This window comes from Microtus pennsylvanicus, chromosome 4 (assembly GCF_037038515.1).
Source record: "Microtus pennsylvanicus isolate mMicPen1 chromosome 4, mMicPen1.hap1, whole genome shotgun sequence".
Classification (NCBI taxonomy): Eukaryota; Metazoa; Chordata; class Mammalia; order Rodentia; family Cricetidae; genus Microtus; species Microtus pennsylvanicus.
The window spans coordinates 90,403,775-90,421,880 of NC_134582.1; the positions used below are offsets into that span (position 1 = coordinate 90,403,775).

General features: G+C 42.5%; 1 protein-coding gene across 2 annotated transcripts in view; it reads right to left on the bottom strand.

Moving 5' to 3' along the window:
* Positions 1-6,568: 6,568 nt before the first annotated feature.
* Tmem170b (transmembrane protein 170B) overlaps positions 6,569-18,106 on the bottom strand; it is a 39,170-nt gene continuing 27,632 nt past the window's right edge. Inside the window, exons 2-3 of one of the 2 annotated variants that reach the window (XM_075969829.1) lie at positions 17,328-17,498; positions 6,569-13,547 (exon numbers count right to left, since the gene is read on the bottom strand). In XM_075969829.1, coding sequence (XP_075825944.1) covers positions 13,417-13,547; positions 17,328-17,498 — 302 coding nt within the window. In that variant the 3' untranslated portion in view covers positions 6,569-13,416. The remainder of the gene's footprint in view (positions 13,548-17,327; positions 17,499-18,106) is intronic. The other variant, XM_075969830.1, reaches the window with a different exon arrangement.

The following is an 18,106-nucleotide window of genomic DNA, read 5'->3' on the forward strand; positions in this document are numbered from 1 at the left end:
AATGCCGATTCACTTTTGAGTCCCACCCAGCACTGTCGCCCTGTGAGCCTTTCTCACTTACACTCATGTTAGGGATGCAGGCCCTAGCCTTGGATTCCTGAGGCTTCCTCATCCTGAGTGCTCACCTCTGTTATTTTCTCGGCTGAATACTCCATATCTACTTTTAGAAACCCATACTTCCAGCCGTTTTGGTGTTCAGTCACCAAAACAGCCACCACTGCCCATCTAAGCCCCCAGGAGCTTCTCCCATTTCTGAAATGGTATAATGACTTCTAGCTTGTACCTCTCATTTGACGTGAACTAGATTGCAACCTTGGATTTTTCTGAGGGTCCCCACATTCACAGGCTCCCGAGTTAGAGCATGGATAACGAGGGCTAGAGAACAGGCTTGTTTCTGGAAATTCAAGTTGGGAAATTCTGGTCATAGATATGCCAGGCATGACATCATAGAACTGGGAAGGTGTTAGGGTCCAGGAGCCTTGCAGAGAGCTAAGAAACGGGTTGACAAACACTGGAGGGTGAGAGGGGGCAGCACTGAGTGAGGGGGTCTGGGTGAAACAGTCAAAGCACTGGCTTGTGTTTAGGTTAGAGGGTTGGAGAGCGGCAAACTTTAAATATATGTTCAGAACGCTTTCAGAAAACTGGAGGCTGAGCTTGGGAGATCTCCCTCACCACTGTTGATGTTTTTCACAGTATTCTCAGAAAGTAAACAAGGCTGGAGAGGGTAATAGCAGTTCTGCCATCTTAAATGTGCAGGTATGAATTATGCCGCTATGACAGGAATATAGAGGCTACTCCTATCAAAAGAAATTTTGGACAGATAATTCTGTGCCAAAGCCTCTCTCATTCCATACCCTTTGGAACATGTTTAATACATGCTATTTACATTTAGTCTGATCCATCTTTAGCTGAGACTTAAAAGGGGGGAAAAATAGGAAATTTTTAGAGACGGATCTGTATTTTGGCCAATTTTTACTGTTAAAAGCTAGCATTTTTTGGCAGTTTTTGAACAAAAGAATGAGACATGACAGATTAGGAGTAGCCAAGATAACCAAAGAATTCTTTGAGTTGTACATTATACAGTTGGAATCCTATCAAGTGGCTTTTTCCATTGGAACTTTAATTTTTTTTTCTTCAAATTTCATTATTTTCCAGAACTAAAAACACTAAATGGATATTGAAGACTAAATCAATTCTTACTTATTTTCTTTGGGTTGTTCAGATTTCCAATTATAAGAAAAGCCCTGCTTTCACAGTGGGACTCATCTCAAGAGTTCCTTTTGTTTCCTTTTGAGGATGCGCTTTTGAAAATGCCTTAATTGTCTTCTACATCGCAAAGAGAGAAGATCCTACCCACCTCTGTGCTCACGGAAATAGTGACTGGAGTCAGATGTTCATACACATCTGGAGCGGGGGTATTTTGACAGTAAGGAATTCATGTAAAAGGACGCTGTTCAGCACAAAGCAAAAATCCTCTCAGGGTTGCCAGCCAATCCATTATCTCCGCAAGAGAGGAGGTGGCATAGTATTGAGCTGGTCTGTATTTGGGACGCCACTGTAACCTAAATTTCAGCCCAGGCTTTCAATGGCTTCTCCATGACAGTCTCTGACACCACAGATGAATCCCACTGTCACAACCAATACAGTGTCGCTTGATCCTGACCGGGGCTAATCAGTGTGCTCCTCACCTTCCCCACCACACCATGGACCCCCGCTACTGACATTGTCCAGGTCCTGTTCTGCAGATGCTTCTCAAACACAGCATCCCACTCCTATGACAACCACAGGACCCTTTAGTTCTTTTGTCTATGCTGGACTCAAAATAGCCACAAAGACCAGTTTTGACTTTTTTTTTTTTTGGATATTTTTCTGATCCAAATAACTAGTTCTAGGCATTGAACTGGTAAGGAATCACAAATCTGGAATCCAGGCTGGTTTTACTTATGAAGGAAAACAGTCTGCTTAGTTGAGACCTTAATTAAACACATGAACACATTTTACCAGTTTCTGGTCACTGGTATGTAACTCTTATGATGAAGGATCTGGTTAATGGTTCCACGCTCAGCACTACCAAGCAGTAGCCACCTAAACCTTAGTGTGGAGGCCCAAAAATGTGAGTCTAGTTCCACCTTGTCTGAAGGTCAGAGAGTTTCAGCTTGCTCAAAGTTGTTGACAATTAGTGTATCTACACACCTTGACCTGGGGTGTGATTCCTTGGTGTTTTGGACAATAAGATGGCCCATACAGTTAGATCCACTCCACCTTGACCAAAGATGAGAGTTCTAGCATACTTCTTCTTCTTTGGAGTTAGGAGGTTTGACCTACGGAGTGGCTGCCTTCAGGATGCTTGGTCTAGGATGGGTTCACTGCCTAAACAACAGTATGCTTTTCTCATGAGTTAATGACTTGATGTCTCAAAGTATTGAAGCAAGTAACTGCTCTAGTTGTCCTTTGTATCACGTTAGTGCAGTCTTTTGCCTTCTCTTCCCTGTTGTACTGGGGCATAAAAGTGTATGGAAAATCAACCATGGGCGATTTCAGCATTCACTGGAACTTTCTTCCATAACTATCTTATGCTCCTGCCTTATTATTTTCACTGGTGTCTTGGTCCTCTTATTTTTCTAACCCCCACGTCCCTACCCTGGTAAGTGGTATGCTTGTCAAAGCTAGTTTCAGACACCTTAGTTAGGCCTTGCTGCTTTCTTCATAAAGTGTTAAGGAGACACTTTATGGCAGGTGGAGGAGCTGGACTCGGGCTCTCCAGAGGTAATCTATGGCCCCCGAGACTCACCTGAGTCCAGACAAGAGTTGCTGTGGTCACTGTAGGTCAGCCTTCCGAAGTGACTTTGTCTAACCAGCTGCTCAAGACCACGAAAGACCTTTGCTTAACTAAGTAAATGTATTCTGGACAGAAGCACAGGAAGAAAACACACATTTGGCTTCATCCCAGGGGAAGAGTGCTTGCCTAGTGTGCACAAAGCCCTGGGATTCAACCCAAACAGGACCAAGAAACAAATATCCTATTCGAACAACAAAACAGCTTTCCGAGTGAGAACAGACCATGATGACGAAAAGGAATGTGTTAAAGGTTTGCCAGGAAAGGTCAGGAAATAATGTAATTACAGCAGCTGCTCTACCAAGAGATTTTCATACTTTCTCTAGGCATACGTGTGAGTGAGCGTGAACACGTGCTTACACACACACACACACACACACACACACACACACACACACACACATACACACACACAGAGTTTATGATTTGGATTTCAAATTTTCAGGCCTTCTCTTTGACCTTGAAAACCAAGTAGCTCAAGTTGCCCAAGATTGAGCTAATACTGTGCAGAGATTAAAGCTTCAAACCTCAAGGTTACGAGTAGGGTTGCGACGTGAGTTAGGGTGAAGTGTTGAGTTCGCGGTGCTCGACTGGTCCCAGTCTAGGGAAGTTGTGAGCATCATACACCTGTTTAGATGGTGTTGTAGGAACAGTGTCAGCCTAAACTGTGAGAAGACAAGGCGAGTCCATCTACTTCTGTGTTGATCAGGAAAGAGACGAGCAGGAACATTAGGTCTCAAATGGAGTGTCCTGCGCAGGGAGGGCAGACTAGGAGGAGGACCAGGTCTCACTCAGGTAAGTCTCAAACCCGTCGCCACCCATTTCTGTACCTTGTCCTGCTCCTGTTTGTGTCACCAGCGTAGTCACCCGTGGCAGTCAACATAAAGGGACAAAGAAGGAATAGCAGGCTTAGCCCTCAAGTCCTCATGTCACCACGGCTTACGGTTGGGAGCAGCTTCTGTATTTGTTTCCTCAGTCCCTACAGAGCACCCTGTGTAACTTAACGGGTGCTTTTCAAGTCAGCTGCTTTGGATGTGAAAGCGCCAGCCCTGAGTGGGGTCTGAGCTACAGTTATTTCTGTACAATAAACAAAGCTATTAGCAACAGGATCTGAGATAGCTGGTGACCTTGTACAGCTGACAGGCACGTCAGGCCCGCCAGTCCTTCAGGGGACCTCACTGAAGTCACTGCCGTGGCTTCCTCAGCTTGGACATATTTGGCCTAGGGAATGCAAGGAATTTGCTGGCTGAGCAAGTTCATCTGTTCTGTTTTGTAACAGGCTCCTCTCCATTACTGCTTCTAAAAAAAGAAAAAAAGAAAATCCCCGGCAGGCTCCATTTCAGAAGTAGTACTATGGTCAATGGGACAGTTTTAGTCTGGAAGAATTTTCTCAAAATAAATAAATAAGTAAAAAAGCACCGTGACCTCAAGAACACTGAATCTGGTTCTGGCTTTCAAAGGGCCCCACTTCCCTCCCTAACCTGTAGCAAGGCCTAGAATGACATCTGTCTGCCTGTCCTGGCTGACGGGAGGGAGCAGAGCCACAGGCTCAACAGTCACTCTGCAGTTATTCCCGTTTATTGATGGTTAAACCGTCGGTCACAGAAACTGCACATCGAGGCACTGGGCACGCTGCAGCAATGGGCGGCACTCCAGGACATCACAGCCGCTCTAATGCTGTGCCATGTTTGGCGCTGTCTTCTTCCAGGAAGCCATTTAATCGTCACTAGCTGTGCACTGATTTCAAGCATTAAGTAACGGAATTTGAGAAAAATGAATAAATCAAGGTCAGGCTGATGACTTAGTTAAAACTCGCACTAATACAACCAATGCGACTCTTTCGATTTGTCACTAACTCTCAACACTATCTTAATCATTCTTCAGAAAGTAAAAACTGGTTAGTGATGGCATGCAGAAACCATGTTTTCTCTCATGTTTAATTTGCTCCTTATCTTCTGGAGGAAAACCAATTAGCATCTTAAGGGAATGAGCCCAAAAGTACTTACCAAATTAACCAGGCCGCCAAAGTAGAAAAAGAAAATAGAACCACTGCACCATCTAGTGGCAGAATGTAGCCTTGCAACTAAGCTGACCAACGCAATTCCATTCTACAAACCCTCCCCAGAACTTCTGAGCCTGAAGAATATTCACAAAACTGGCCAAAAGTGGGTCTGGCTGCAACAAATAATGAAACTTACAAACAAGCAGACAGTGTTAAGGGATGTAAATGAGTCCCAAGTGTTTCTCAATTTCTCTCTGCAAGATCCACCATAGGTCCAGGCATAATTTTATAAATCGACAGGGTTAGGCTTAACACCACCAAGGACAAGTCTTGGTGAAGGGCTCAAGTGTCTTCCATCTGGATTCTGGCTCTGGTCTTGCCGTAAGCATGACATTTATTGCCATGTCTCAATGCTCAGTGGATATAAAATGTACAAAGATAGTTACCCATTTAAAAACATTTTGTTTTGTTTTGTTTTTGGATTTTTTCGAGACAGGGTTTTTTCCGTAGCTTTTGGTTCCTGTCCTGGAACTAACTCTTGTAGACCAGGCTGGCCTCGAACTCACAGAGATCTGCCTGCCTCTGCCTCCCGAGTGCTGGGATTAATTAAAAACATTCTGAAACCAAGAAAAGAAAGCGAAGTAGTAAACTTTTGGTGCATGTGTGCAAGATTTGCATTTTGTCTGAGGTTTCTGTTTGTTTTGCATCATGGGCAATGCGGAAATGTATTTAATAATTTTGTAATTTTTATGGTAAAATGAGAATGTTTTCTGATACCCCCAAAAGGAAATTTACTTCAATTGGGTAAATTAAGAATTAAATAAAGACCAGTATAAGTGAAAAATGTGTTTACTTGCAAGCATTATACGTTAAGTTAGCTTTTGTCCTGATAGGGTCAGTGATATTCATAGGAAGAGACAGTCTACTCCTTTCTCAAGATGGTGGGCCTGGCTCCCTCAGAAATCCCTTTTAAAAAATCCATATTCTGCCTAAAATTTGACAGCCCAAATCCTAAGGCTCCCTCCACAAGGCCGTGCATGTGCCGAGGTCAACATCAGGTACTGTCCTCTGATGCTCTCTGTCATGTGGGTTTTGGGGACAAACTCAGGTCACTGGACTTGGTGGCGAGCACACTTACTCAGTGAGCCATCTCACTAGGCTACTTCACTTTTTCAGAGTTTATACTGGACCAGGAGCTGACCAATCAGGGCTGGCTAAAGAGCAAGGCCAGGGATCCTCCTGTCTCGTGTCCTCCTCTAGTGCTTGGGTTACAGGAACATGCTATGGCATCTAGCTTTCCCCATGTGTGCTGGAGTCATGAACACTGACTGCCAGCATTACTGACTGAGCCATCACCCCAGTCCCATAGCATAATTTTTAGAACAGTGACTCTTAGAAATAAATGTTTATGTGGCCCAGGATTGGTTCAACACAGACTGGCTCTTGGCAAATATAAGCCAGGCCAAATTTGTCTTTCAACTTGTTGCTTACCTTTTCAATACTTTTATGGTCCACAGGTGAAACTGGCCAGAAAAAGCCGACAGAAGATCAAGAGAGGCCGTGTTATTGCATTTTTCTATGGCTCTTGTGGTGGCAGAGATTAAACCCAGGATCTTACAAATACAAGACAAGCATTTTAGTTCTGAGCCACATCACTGACCTAGAGAATAGAGTCCACTGTGAGCAAGTCGAGAAGACACAGGCTAATCAGTCAAGAGTCCAGACCTGTATAAAGCTTTTGAAGACAGGTTTATTTATATATAAGTGCATGAAATTGAATACAGAAACTTTATTAAAATACTATATATTACAAATTTTAATCCAATAAATTCTGTGTAATGACACCGAAGTGCTGGAGTCGCTTTAACAGATGCTCTGTGTGTCTACAGCGGTTCACCCTGTATATTACAAAGAGGAGAGCCATGTGCGGATCTCAGAGGTTTCCTGGGACCAGACGCGGGATGGAGTGAGTTGTGCATCTCTCCTTTCCAGCAGTGGATTGAACTGCGGTTGTTTTCACAGGCCAACTTTCAAGAACCAAAATGAACTTGCATATGTTTATTGCTGCCCTTTGAAGAAAATGTGTGGTGAAAAATAATTTAAAATAAGGACCAGCATCTCTGAGGCTAACCCGATGCTTACTGCAATTAAAATACTTAAAATTCACTGCAAAATTTGTGTTCTTCAGGGAGTTATGCTATATACACAATGAGATTTGTACATGACTTGGGAAATAAAAAAATCGCTCATATAAAATTAAAAATCAATAGTATACAATATTTACAGCCTGTTAGGTATTACATATAAACATAGTTTAAATAATCCTTCCAAATGAAACTGTTTTATGTAAACATGCAGTACACATATTCATACAGTGTAGTTTACAGCCGGAGCAGAAGGGAGGATTGTGTTCACACAACGCAGGTACTTCATCACACACACTCTTGTTTGAGCAGCACCCTCCAATGTCTGTTCTTCCTGTCTTTAAGCTTCACAGTACATTTAGTATTTTTATTGTAAAAATAAATCCCTGATGACAAACATATTTCTAAGGTTACATAAAGTCTGTCTTTGTACTACAATATTTAACTAACACTGTTCACACAGGGATCTCTGCCGTAAAACTCAACTTTAAAATCCCACACTTAATTTGCTTGACAACATTTTTCCCCATTTCATACTTGCTTGGAAAATGAAACAAAACAAAACAAAAGCCAGAGGAAAATGCCATGTGGTGAAGGACGGGGAAAGTAGTGGTCACCTGTCATACAGTGGCTGGCTGGTTTCTAGGGAACCATATGAAGTTAGCAGTTGGACTGGTCTCAGTGGCTCATGCTGGCTCTGGAGTCTCATTGTAGGTGGTGCAGGCAAAGTACCAACCCCGGAGCTCCCTTAGTCCACTCTGCACAAGTCTCTTAACTTTCAAGGCACCGAGACATCATTCAGCTTTTATAAACTGTACTGTGGGTCAGCTAAATGATTCATCAGTGGGTTGAGCGTTACTGGAATTTTAAAGTGAGTTTCTTAGTACTGTCTGCTGGGTCAATTAGACTCATTACTCGAACAAAGCCACACTAGCATAGAGCTAAAGCTGCTCCCTCAGCCAGGGACATCTTAAGGCAGGAGCTAATACTGAGGGTAGAACCACAGGTAGATGTTCTGCCAGGTTATATGGCTAAATTGAGCAAAAGGAGGACTTCTTATTTATCTATCTAAACAGGCAAAGCTCGTGACGAAAGGCATGTACTAGGAAGAGAGTCAGATCTTTCCATATTACTCTGTGGAAACTGTGTCCACTATCATAAACACTAAGAAAAACTTTGCAAACAAAAGCTTCTGTTTTTCTTTGCAGGAAAAAAGCTATTCCATCCCAGCCATATTCAGTAATAAACATAAACATTTTGATTTAAAGAGAAGGAGCCAAGCACATGGCACACACCCCTAATCCCTGTACCCGAGAGGCTAAGACACAAGGATCAGAAGTTCAAAACTAGCCTGTGCTACACAGTGGGTAAGACCCTGCCTCAAACACATAAAACTTAAAAGCAAAATTAAGCCTTTTAACATCAGTAGTATTTCCAGTCTACTGTTCATTTAGGCAAGGCTCTAAAGAAGTTAATTTTTAAAAAGTAATTATACCAATATATATCTAGGAGGAAAAGTAAAGTACTCTGGTTATGGGGTTCAGATGATCATGCATCAGAGTTCCTCTTTCTAGGTATTTAATGCCATACTTTTTCCCAGTTTACATATAGACCTGATTATTCCCCAAAAGGGAAGAGCTGAGCCTACACACACAGGGGATGGGTACAGGATATCATCTAAAGGAAAACATGAACATCACACTGTCCTTCCCTCCATCACCCCCCTCCACGAGATAACCACCGCATAAAGAAGGGTACTGAATATTCGCTCTGGGCCAGCACTTCAGCTTCGGTCAAGGAACTGTGCACATCTAAATAATGACATCTGATAACTGCTTTAGAAAGAAGCGAAATTGTTAGAGGAACTGCTAAATAAATCAGTTCGAAAAACCAAGGAAACCATGACATGAGTTCAGCACACGTGCCACATATACAGGTAAAGAATGTGAGAGACAACCTCCTAAATTAAGAAATGATTCTGGATCACAGCTCAGCTTGCTCAGAAAGGTGGATGCTGCCACTATCCTCATGAAGAGTCAGCCAGTGCCTCTCCTTGGTTACTGAAAACATTTCATATATTTAACATTAATTCCTCCCAAACAAATCCCAGCTATGTTCAGACACCGCCACCCCACCCTGGATCACCTACAGGAGACAGGGATCCGCAAGGGAGATGGGCAAGTCCACCCACACAAAATGCACTACGAATAAAGTGCGTGTGTGACAGCCCACACTCCTGGAGTGAGGGATCAGCAAATCTGTGTCTCACTGCTTGAAAACACAGGGAACTTTATCACATATGCTTCTGTGCACTGACAATTCCTCCTCTTTGAATCTTCCTGTTACAAATGAGATTATACATTTTAAAAATATTGTATTTTAAAATCAAATATTGCCCTTTATATCCTGAACAGTTTCAAAGGGATGAGAAATCATGGACAATCATCAGGAGACACTAGATGACTGTCACATTTAACCAGAGACTGTAACCCCTCATTTTAAAAGGAAACAGTAATTTACCCAGTTATACTCAACTTGTGTTACCACACTTCCTGCAATCTAAACCCGTCAGCAATTCCCCAGTAATTTTTCTACGTTCCTCATATCTTACAAACAAAATAAACAGAGATGTTTTCAAGGAGTGTTTTAAAACACTCCTAAAGAATGCTTCCACATGGCAAGAGCACTGTGGTCTGCACACAGTTCAGAAAGTGCTCTCATCATCTAGTCGTCCCTGCATTATAAAATGGCATAACTTTAAGGTACTGGGATTTTTTTTTAATGTTAAATAGAAAATAGGTAACAAACAAAACAATAGCCAGTACCAACAGTGACAGGACACAGAAGTCCCAAATGCTCAGGATGACAGATGATAGGCGATCAGGAGGGGTGGGGAGCTAGAACAAGGACAATGATTTGCATATGGTAAAGAGTCAATGAATATTCTAAATTAACCCAAAGAAGTAACTAGGAAATGACAGTGGAGGAGGAAATGCTGGCCACAGCTACTTCTCCCACATCGCCCAGTGGTGACAGCCCTGCTGTAATCTACTCCTGTATGCCGTGGCACCACCACCACCAACTGTCATATCTGCATTATTCTACCCAGCGGGTACCAATCACATTTCAGAGTGAGATCTGAGACTCAGAGTAGTTAAATGTTGCTCAGACCAGAGTAACGAAGGAAGGCGACAGAGCCTGGATACAGACTGCACCATCTAGTCCTTTCTCTACTAGCTCAGAGCAACATCTAAGACACGGAAATGCCCAATTCAGAGGATTGGATGGGAAAAGGAAGAGGAGGATGGGTCGCGGGGGAAGCGACAAGGTACTAGTACAAGTTTTTCAGGGTTTGAAATCGCTTCCCCAGCTCCTGGTGGACTTGGGTGAGGGAACCCTATTTCTGGCATCTTTGTACATAGGAGATCTAGGAAGGAAACTCACCAAACAGAGCTAGGTAGTGAATGCCAGCCTGGGCACCTTAAAGAGGCCACCCTGCCTTCCACTGCAAATGAAAGATCCTGGAAGCACCGTTTCCTACAGCATTGTTTGATCTTAAATCATTCAGTGAACCTTGTTCCTTTCATAAACAAAACCCTTGGAAAAACAGCAGTGGAATCCTGTGTTACAAATACTAAGAAAGTGCTCTGGGTGAGACCTCAACACTGGGTGATATATATGAGGATTCAAACTAAGAGTGGTGCTTTCAGTTTAAATCCACACAGGCATCAGGTCCCCTGAGAAGCCAATGAAACTGTACCAGGGCCCATGACCTGCATCTCCTTCTCAGTGAAGTTAACAGGGAAATTACATGAGGCCCTGGTGCTGAAGAGTTTTAATTTGTCGTGAAAAAAATGTACTGCTAAACCATGGCTGAGTTTTCAGAAGGTGGAACCCGACTATGTCGGTGAGAGCTTTTGTCATGTCCCAAAAAAAGGGTCTCCAGCAAAAATCTTAAATACCCTCCAGTCTATTTGAAAGATCATTTAACTGAACAAATATATCAACTTCTCCAGTAGAATAGGAAAATGTTCATCAAGCAAAGCTTTCCAATTGGACTGTATTCATATATAGCTATCTATATATGTATATAATGATATACTTGTGTGTGTATATATATATATCATTAAACATTTGTCTCTTTAAGAAACAGCTAACTTCTTGAAAACTTCACCATATAAATGGCTATTTAGATAGTTTCATAAATCCATTCTATTCAACTGCACTTCAAAATACCAAGTGATAGTTACACAAAATCCCAATGGAAATAACTGAAGAAATTAAAACTACACACATATTCATATACAAACACAATGCTTAATGCAAATCAGCTGGGTGATGAGATGACTGCAGGACACTCTATAAAATAATAATTAACCCTTCTAGAGCAGAAACAGGAGCTCAGGTCTCTTTGGTCCATTCATTCACATATTCAATGTATCAATTTAATTTCTAATTAATTTTAGATTATAAACAATGAGCTCCATATTCATATTATAACTTTCTTAGAACATAAAATAACCATGTTAAAATAAATATTTGTTCTGTACATGAGACACTGTCCGTGTTAGCAGTTCTCCCAGTGGCACACAATGCTCTGAATTCCTGACAAGCCGTCTGAGAGAAGGGCAGAAATCAGCCCAACAGGAAAGGAAGCCAAGTCTATCTGGAAAAGACGCCTGGGTTTCATTTTAGAAAAGATTAAGAATATAAAGAATGCATGGGAGAAACAGCAAGCTTGTATACACACACACAAAGACCATCTCAAGACTTGTTTTCCCATATCTCTAACGCTGAAGACGGGCTTACTGGCTGATTTGGGGAGTTGTTAAATTTCCAAGCCACATTATAAATTGGTTTATGTACTGGCAAAAGCATCCCCTCCAAAAACTGCTAAGATACTCTCTTTGCTAGAGATAAGAGGGTATGGATGATAAAAGTCTTCAAACTAAATTAAGGAGCTTAGGGTGTTCCACTGTTTTTTAGATTAGTCATAAATTCATTCACAATCTCTACAATGGATCTTCCCTTAAGTTAGCACGTTTATAATTACAACTGGTCAACCCCCTCCCATACTCAGTTCAACCAGGGTTTGGACTTTCCCGACTGCTTGTATTCATAACAAACAACCGAGTGTTCTTCTAAGCCTCCTAAAAGGTTTTATAGACAAAGCACAACTCTACTTTAATGAATGTGATCAGAGACACTCTTGACTCAGGTAATAACTTAGAACATAAACTCAAATGACACCACGCAAACAAACTCCTCAGACAAAGGTTCTGTGCTGTCTTGACACACTCAGACTAACTGCCAGCTTGTAGAATGATACACTATGTCCCCAGCTTGCGCTTAGTGTAAATCTAACCCTGCCACAAGTACAGGGTAAGGTAAATTACTGCTCTTCCTATGTAAAGTACTTATTATTTTTCTATAAATGAGGCATTTTAAATCCCACAGCCTAATTTAGGCCACTTTCTAAGCAGTTAGTACTCCAGAATCAAAGACTGCCCAGACATGTACACCACGCAACACGGTCCCAGCGCAACACGAGTTAGCAGGTTGTGTTCTGTGACATATGAGGCAAAACATTCTAGAAGGGTTGAAGAATGCAACATGCATTTTAGACTTTTTCTTACAAAATTTATAAGAAAATTTTCAAATTATATTTTTGTGACACACAAGTGACAATGTTTGACCCAGAAAGGTTTTGAATCATATAAATAGAATATAATGTATAAGGGAAACTATTAAAAGGGTGTGAGTTACTGAAAAGTATGCACCCTCCAAGTCTATTTGAGTCCTTAGAACAGCTCAGCTAGTCTTCATTAAGAAGACTATTGTTTTTCACATAAATTTAAATAACAACACATAGACATATTAAAGCCCCAAATTCCCGAAACACTCAGCTTTAGAAACCAAATGCCTTGCTTAGTATTGAAAGCCTGGGATTCGGTATTCACATGGGAGTTAGCATTACAAACGAAGTCTGACTACGTTACCTGGACCATGTCAAGTATATTCACAGCACTCTACACATCTACACTTGCAAACTGTCACATGATCAATGTTAACAGAAAGAAAAGTTTGGCACATAGATCCATTTCTCAAAACGTCCCTGTAACTTAACACAACACTGTTGAGAACGATGATTTCAACACCAATGTTAACCTGATTGGCAGCTAAACAAGGTGCTTTTTCTTGCAGCTTCAATAGTGTCCTGTGCACCTTGCCTGGGGTGGAGGCACGTAAGGTGCGGTGCGGTAGTGCAATCGCTTGGACGCCAGAGGGCAGGCTTTCCACACGGCTCAAGGTCTTCCTAGGTTTTGACTTGCTGGGTCCCTGCTTGTACAATTTCAGTTCAGCTGGTTAACAAGGCCATTTCCGGGGAAGCTGGACATCTGTTTTCTTAGTTAAGAAGACATTCCCTCAGAACCTCAAAGTGTCGCGAGGATCCTTGAAAAGGAGATGATAAGGGTCAGTACAGTCTGCCCCACGCCCCACACCAGGGCCTCTAGGGGGGCCATGTTCTTCCCAGCCACTCTGTAGATGCCTGCCACTGCTGCACCTGTGAAGGAAACAGAGCACAGGGTCACCCAGGGCACCACCTGCCACATGGCTGCTGCAAAGGTCACCTGTCTGTTTACTAAAGCAGAATACTTCAATGCACCCTCACTTTCCCACATGACTGGTCTAAAGTTACCTTTACCACATAACACATAACTATTTAATCCAAGAAAGTTATAAGACACAGTTTATGCTCTCATCCATTTTACTGTGAGATTGTTTTAACAATGGCATTCATATTTTACTCCAGAATAAACTCTCATGCCCTTACACACACACACACACACACACACACACACACACACACACACACGGAAAGAATTAGATGCTAGCCCTGGACCTCTATGCACTAATTCTAGTCAATAGCCATACACGGAAAAGCCTATCCGTGCCTCACAATACAACGAATGGTGTTGGACTAAGTCAGTAGCCATTTGGAAGAAAGATTGAAGTTCCTACCTCACACCATTCCACCAGGCAGACTAAAGAACAAAACACTAAAAATAAAAACACAGCCATAAACTTTGAAACACAAGTGAGTGGGTTTAGTATCCTATATAAGAGGTGACCTTAAAATCATGAAGGGAGGGAGGGAAGGAAAAGGAAGGAACGGAAAAGAAAGGAGAGGGGGAAGTGGAGAGAAAGGGAGGGGAGGAGAGGAGGGGAGGGGAGGGGAGCCAGCATGAGAAAAATAACTAAGATACCCAGCAACACATCACTTTGTCTTGGAAGTAAAATCTAAGTAATAAACACAATGGCTATATGCCAATATTTATCACATCAGCATCTCACTGATGATATATAGCAACTGTTAGGTTTAATATATAGTTATATACAAGCCACCAACAAACTACATTATGAAAAGACATAGAGGGGCTGGAGAGATGACTAGGTGGTTAAAAGCATTGGCTGCTCCTCCTGGGTTTAATTCTTAGCACCTCCATGGCGGATCAACCTACACAGTGGCTCACAAGCATCACCTGGAAGTCCAGTTCCAGGGGATCCAACATTCTCTTCTAGCCTCTAAGAACACTGCACATATGTAGTGCACAGACACACATGAAGTCAGAACACCCGTATACCAAAAAAAAGAAAAGATACACAGTTAAATAATCTAGCTACTTTTCTTAATTCATGGTTGCAAGCCAAAAAAAAATAAGTAACAAAAACATTTCTGTTTATTCTTGCTAACCTGAGAACCAAATTTTTATCTGAAATTGTGGCAGACTTACAATTTCAAAGATTTCAAAACATTTCATTGCAGTTTTTAAAAATTAGTAACTTGTTGGATGGTGTTGGCGCCTGCCTTTAACCCCAGCACTCAAAGACAGAGGCAGGTGGATCTCTGTGAGCCAGCCTGGTCCACACAGTGAGTTACAGGACATTCAGGGCTACACAAAGAAATCCTGTCTCAAAAAACAAAAACAAAATCAAAAACAAAAACAAAAAAACAAAACAACAACAAAACACCCCACAAGAAAAACAAAAACCATGAGCTTACTATATTTGTGATGGAAGTGAAAGTAGGTTCCATGCATAGACCCATATTAGATATAAACAGAAGTAGAATTAAATTTCCCACACACCCTTCAGAATCCTACAATGACATAGACAAAAGTACAGTGTTTATAACATCTGAGCAAATTGCTTCTCCCTCCTCTGCTTATAGTCCCAGTTACAACAGTAGCCCAGTGGTTGTCCCTTCTTGTCTCCTTACGTGTCAGTCACCACAGTGAACAGCACACAGCTATCACTTAGCACAGACCCTGACACAAATACTGACTTTACTTGTACCTCTTAATTCTTCTTCCTTCCCCTTTATTCTCCTTTGTTGGGGACTGCAGACCCTCAGACCCTGAATTTTCAACAGTTTGTTTTCCTGTGCTTTGCAGCTGCTCTGGGCACCAAACCCTCATGAGTTCATGATGATAGGGGAGTGGTTTCTGGTGGGCTTGCAGCTGAAAAATCCTGAGAACTAGGGTGTAGCCATTAGTCAAGAAGAACCCTACATAAGCTGCCCTTGAACACAATAAAAGGGGCATTCTTGTTTCAAGGACGACCCGTGTGCGTGCGTGCGTGCGTGCGTGTGTGTGTGTGTGTGTGTGTGTGTGTGTGTGTGTGTGTGTGTGCTTCAATCTTCAGCCTCTTGACCGACAGGCAACGGGTCCCGTGGTGTATGGGCAGAACAGTACACTCCTTGACTCTCCCCACATCCTTCTTTCTTCTTCTCTTTCACTCCATCACCCAGGCAACAGTATTGAGAATTCACTCTCTAGGTAGTGTTATTAGTGGGTGTGGCGGTGAGAGCCTGCTCTCTCAGAGTTTCATTGTTTCTTTTCAAATACTCTGCATACAGTTACAGAACAACCTATCTAACTGAAGAGCTTTGCCCTTTAAAATATCTTCCTGTGGCCTGGAGTTGGCTCAGAGCTTTAGAGCACTTACTGTTCTGCTCCTGCAGACCTGGGTTCAGGCCCCAGCACCCACGTGGCAACTAACAACCTCCTGGAACTCCAGTTCTAGAGAATTCAATGCCCTCTTCTGGCCTCTGTATGTACTCCATGTACACAGTACACAGATGTACAGGCAGGCAAAACACCAATATAAATCTCTTAAAAAGAAAAATATAAATATCCATGTGTTCTCTCTGACTGGCATCTGGAGATCCTTTAGCACTCACGCCAGCTTTCCCAGACAACTCTCCTACGACCCTAGCAGCTGTACCTGACAATATATCACAGCATCAAGTCACACAACATCCCCAAATAAGCCAACCCAGGAAACCAAACAGCAAAGAAGAGATTAAAATGGAGAGAGAGACTGAAAGACAATCACTATTTCCCACAGGTGTTCTGATACCGTCTTGAGGTCAGGAGACATAGTTAGACACAGGGAGACCACTCCTCTCTTCAAACAAGACATGATCATCACTCTGGAGCAGGTAAAGGAAGGAGACCTTTACTATAAAGATAAGGCCTTTCTCATACTGGGGCCAGGACAACTTTCAGAAGTCCCCTGTGGAGGGAGAGTCCCGAAACAGACGCAGTGCAGCAGTGAGCTACCCCAGCAGGTAAGAAGACAGTCAGAAGAGGGTGCCATGTCAGTATATACCTCAAAAGCAGTGGAGAAGTGACCACGTATAAGCACAACCTAGTAAGAAAGCAGCTGTGGGGCTCCCAGGAGGCAAGGAGGTTCTGCTCTGCCAGCAACCCTAGAAACCAGAACTCTCTCAAGAGCAGGGTGGAGCAGGGCCAAGTTCAGTGCCAGGGGACAGCCAGAGGAATAAAACCAGGATATACGTAAGAGAGATAGTTCAGAAGAAAACGTGTACATTTCTTGAGGCAGAGAAGTTTTGTCATAATATGTGGTACAGGAAGAAATGCAATTATATGTTGTCACAGGCAAATGACCCTATAGACTCAAAGGCAATATTTTCATGTTCTTAAATGACAACTGTTACTGATGTATTTTAGTGGCTACCTTCCTTTCGTGGTAAACAGTAGGTGTCTTTAAAGCAGAAAACTTTTTCTATAAAACACTTTCAGACTGAACCCTTGCCCCTTGCCAGTTCATTCCCCATGAATTCCCACAGAGCAAATATTCACAGTGAGATGCAGCCACCTGTCTGGTGATAAGTGAATTCTTTGTGGTCGAGGCCCTGGTTGTAGTGTTGGGGAGTAATCTACATGAAAGATAAAGCTTCCTTTACAACAAGTACAGTACTGACGAAATCAATAACTGCACATAAAATTAGGTCCTTAAATATAACAAGCCAACTTACTAGTAATCATTGCTCCAGTTACAGAAGCCAGAAAGCCGATGCTGACAGCAATGACGGAGATCACTCTGCCCTGCCTGTGCCTCTGCAGCATCACAAACATCAGCACACCTGCAGCACCGTGGACGAACAGAGAGGAGAAGAGAGCCCAGAGGAAGATCCAGTACCACATCTCTGAAAGGAAAGAACAGTGTTAATTCTGCTGCAGAAATACAGGTGAGAGAGCCCATCAGCAAACAGTGAGCAGCCAGGCCTGGGGAGAAGCCTCAGTGAGATCTGCATATAAAAAGGTCTAGCCTGCTGTCTGACACACAGCATCACTAAGCAAGTCATTGATTATCATTACTGCTAATGCCTGATGGAGAAGAACTCCTTCATGATCTCAGAAAGTAATGGCCACACTGCCATTTCCTTTCCATATCCCATTTAGAAAGCAATCCATCAGCTCGTCTCCTGTCACTTTAATAATCTTAGCCAGGACTTTCACAATCCTTTATGCTTTCTTCAAATGCTCCCAATGGGCTGTTCACTGTTGTCTTAATACACCACAGGGACAGAGCACACCCTACTGTCTCTCATATCGCTGATTGCCCTGTGCTTGTGTAACTCCATCTCCCTGGCCACATCCAAGAGGCACATTCAATAGAGGCAGCAGCTGCTCCAGGTGAGGCCAATTCTTCCCTTTCCCTGGAATACTTGATTGGGATGCGCTGACTCTCCTCCATCTTTGGGTAACTGAAGTTAAACCTATTTCCTCCTTGTACAGTGCAAGTTACAGTATA